The sequence below is a fragment of the Mus caroli genome, chromosome 2 (genome assembly GCF_900094665.2).
Source record: "Mus caroli chromosome 2, CAROLI_EIJ_v1.1, whole genome shotgun sequence".
In the NCBI taxonomy this organism is placed as follows: domain Eukaryota; kingdom Metazoa; phylum Chordata; class Mammalia; order Rodentia; family Muridae; genus Mus; species Mus caroli.
The window spans coordinates 80,921,384-80,924,202 of record NC_034571.1 but is presented as its reverse complement, the minus strand read 5'-3'; the positions used below and the strand labels follow the sequence as shown (position 1 = coordinate 80,924,202).

Below are 2,819 nucleotides of genomic sequence, written 5' to 3'. Positions count from 1 at the left end.
CCTGAGACACTGAATGATTTTTAATTTAAAATAACTTATATGAGAAACAAAGCCCTGTTACTGCCTCTGTGTCATTCATTATTCATTGTATATGAATCAGATATATATTCATTTTCAAATGTTCTATATGAAATATTTAATATATCACATTTACAAAAGATTTATTTAGCAAATGTTTTGAAGATGACAATGTCTCAAGTTTTTTGACATCATATTTCTTTCTATCCTGGACAGAATCTGAACTAAATCTGCATGGAGAAACAGAATCTCACAGTGCTTAGTGAATTCATTTTGAAAGGCATCACTGACCGTCCTGAGCTGCAGGCCCCACTCTTTGGGTTGCTCTTCATTTTATATCTGATCTCAGCAGTGGGTAATTTGGGCATCATCATTATTACTAACGTGGACTCCAGGCTCCACACACCCATGTACTTTTTTCTCAAACATCTGGCTTTCACTGATCTTGGATATTCTACAGCCATTGGACCAAAAATGTTAGTTAATTTTGTTGCAGAGCATAATTCAGTCTCCTATTATCTTTGTGCTACACAGTTGGCTTGCTTTCTTCTTTTTATTACTTGTGAACTTTTTATTCTTTCTTCAATGTCCTATGACCGTTATGTGGCTATATGTAACCCTCTTCTCTATACTGTCATCATGTCACAAAGAATATGTTGGGTACTTGTGGCAGTCCCATATATCTACAGTGTATTTGTATCTCTAATTGTCACAATAAGATTATTCACTTTATCCTTTTGTGGCTACAATATCATCAATCATTTTTTCTGTGATTGTATCCCATTAATATCTTTGCTCTGTTCAAATACACATGAGGTTGAAGTGATAATTAGGTTCTTTGCAACATTTGATTTGATTTCCTCTCTTCTGGTCGTCCTTGTGTCTTATCTGTTTATTCTCATAACTATTCTGAGGATGAAATCTGCTGCAGGCAGACGCAAGGCTTTTTCAACCTGTGGGTCTCACCTCACTGTGGTTATTGTCTTCTATGGGACTTTGATATTTATGTATGTGCAGCCCAAGTCCAGTCAAACATTTGAGACTGATAAAGTGTCTTCCATATTTTACACACTTGTTATCCCAATGTTGAATCCCTTGATCTATAGCTTGAGGAATAAAGATGTAAAAGATGCCATAGAAAGAACCTGGAAAAAGATAGTTACCTGTTTTTCTTAAAGGTTGCATACAAATATAGCCATGAAAATCCGTTTATAACCTAAACCTACTTTGGTTTCTTCATAAAAAAAAAAAAAAGACAAATAGGCTCAACATATATTACTTCTGTTTGAATTTTGGGTATTAATCTAACTTTTTTATTATAATTATATTAGAGAAGAAAAAAAAAGTGCCCTTGCTTTCCTTCAGGGGGAAGGGAGAATTTAAATAGCAAGACTTGAGTGCACTCTGTAGAGAGTAGTATCACATTGAAGGTCAAGTGATCACAAATGTGTGTTATTCAGTTCTATGATGCCTGGCAAAGCCAAAGAGACTTTGAATTGTTTGTGTGATTTATCAACATTTTAGTGAAAAAAAATGTAGGGTCCATTGTGTGTTTGTTTCTGTTTTTCTATGGTGTATAAAGGCAGGCTTACTATTTTAGACTATAATTCATTTATATGTGTTGCCTTCAAATCAAATTTGATTATGACAACAGAACTTCGAATTTCAATACATTATTAAAGAGTCTTTCATTAAAATATGTTCAAGTACGTATTCCTTATGATAAATTTATTTACCTTCTTTTTTTTCTTGTGTTCCTTCTTTTGTATATGGAACTGCTCACTCTACATATTTGATCTTTCAGTAGGCAAAAGATAATGAAGCATCTGATCTTGTGTAATCCATGATTATGTTTGTGCATAAGAGAAACTGCCAGTTACTGTTTATCTAATGCAATACAGGTCTTCCTTAGGATTGATCATGATTTTGCACAAGTTTGGACTAGAATCCATAATTACTTCTTAGTACTACTGTGCCTTGACTTCTTTAAATTCAAGAGTGATGCTTATTTAAAACTCAGACTTGTTATTTATTTATTTATTCATTTAATTATATTTTTTAGTTCTTCCATAAGAACGGTCTTGGTAAACATGTTTTATGGTTTTTCTTAAGGCTATTGTTCCGTTTCATCCATAGACTGCATTCTTTCCTTTCACTGGTTTAGCATTTTTTATTTGGTGATTTAGCCTCTACATAGCTAGCAGAAGTAACCTCTACATAGCTAGCAGAAGTAACCTCTACATAGCTAGCAGAAGTANCCTCTACATAGCTAGCAGAAGTAACCTCTACATAGCTAGCAGAAGTAACCTCTACATAGCTAGCAGAAGTAGTGATTTGCTTTGACATATAATGTGTCTAAATAAAGTGTTAGGTTAAATATTTATATATAAACTTGCCATGTCTTCTGCGTACCCAGGACCTATCACATAACCTTCTCTCCTCCAAAATATTATATAAGAGCCAATGTTTAGAATTTGGTATTCAAGTTTCATCATGGCTTTATTGATGTCTTTCCTTAGTATGAGATTTATTCAATAAAATCATTTTAGAAACATACATAGAAAAAACTTATTTATTGCAATTATTAAAGAACATGGGATTTATTTTTTTAATTTTTAATAGTTAATACATATATAGAAAGAAATATGATCATGTCTACATCTCACTTCCTTCATCCATTTGCCCTATATCCCTACAACACATCACCACCTTATTTCAAACATTTTAAAAAACATCATATATTTCTGAAATTAAAATATGATTGTATTACTTTCAGAAGATAAAATATTCACTGAGTTTAT

The 2,819-nt window shown here is 32.4% G+C and overlaps 1 protein-coding gene across 1 annotated transcript; it reads left to right on the top strand.

The window, feature by feature from the left end:
* The first annotated feature begins 252 nt into the window (after positions 1-252).
* On the top strand, positions 253-1,194 carry LOC110289548 (olfactory receptor 8K3-like). Its single transcript, XM_021155809.1, has one exon. The coding sequence runs from the start codon at positions 253-255 to the stop codon at positions 1,192-1,194; it is 942 nt and encodes a 313-aa protein (XP_021011468.1).
* The last annotated feature ends 1,625 nt before the right edge of the window (positions 1,195-2,819 follow it).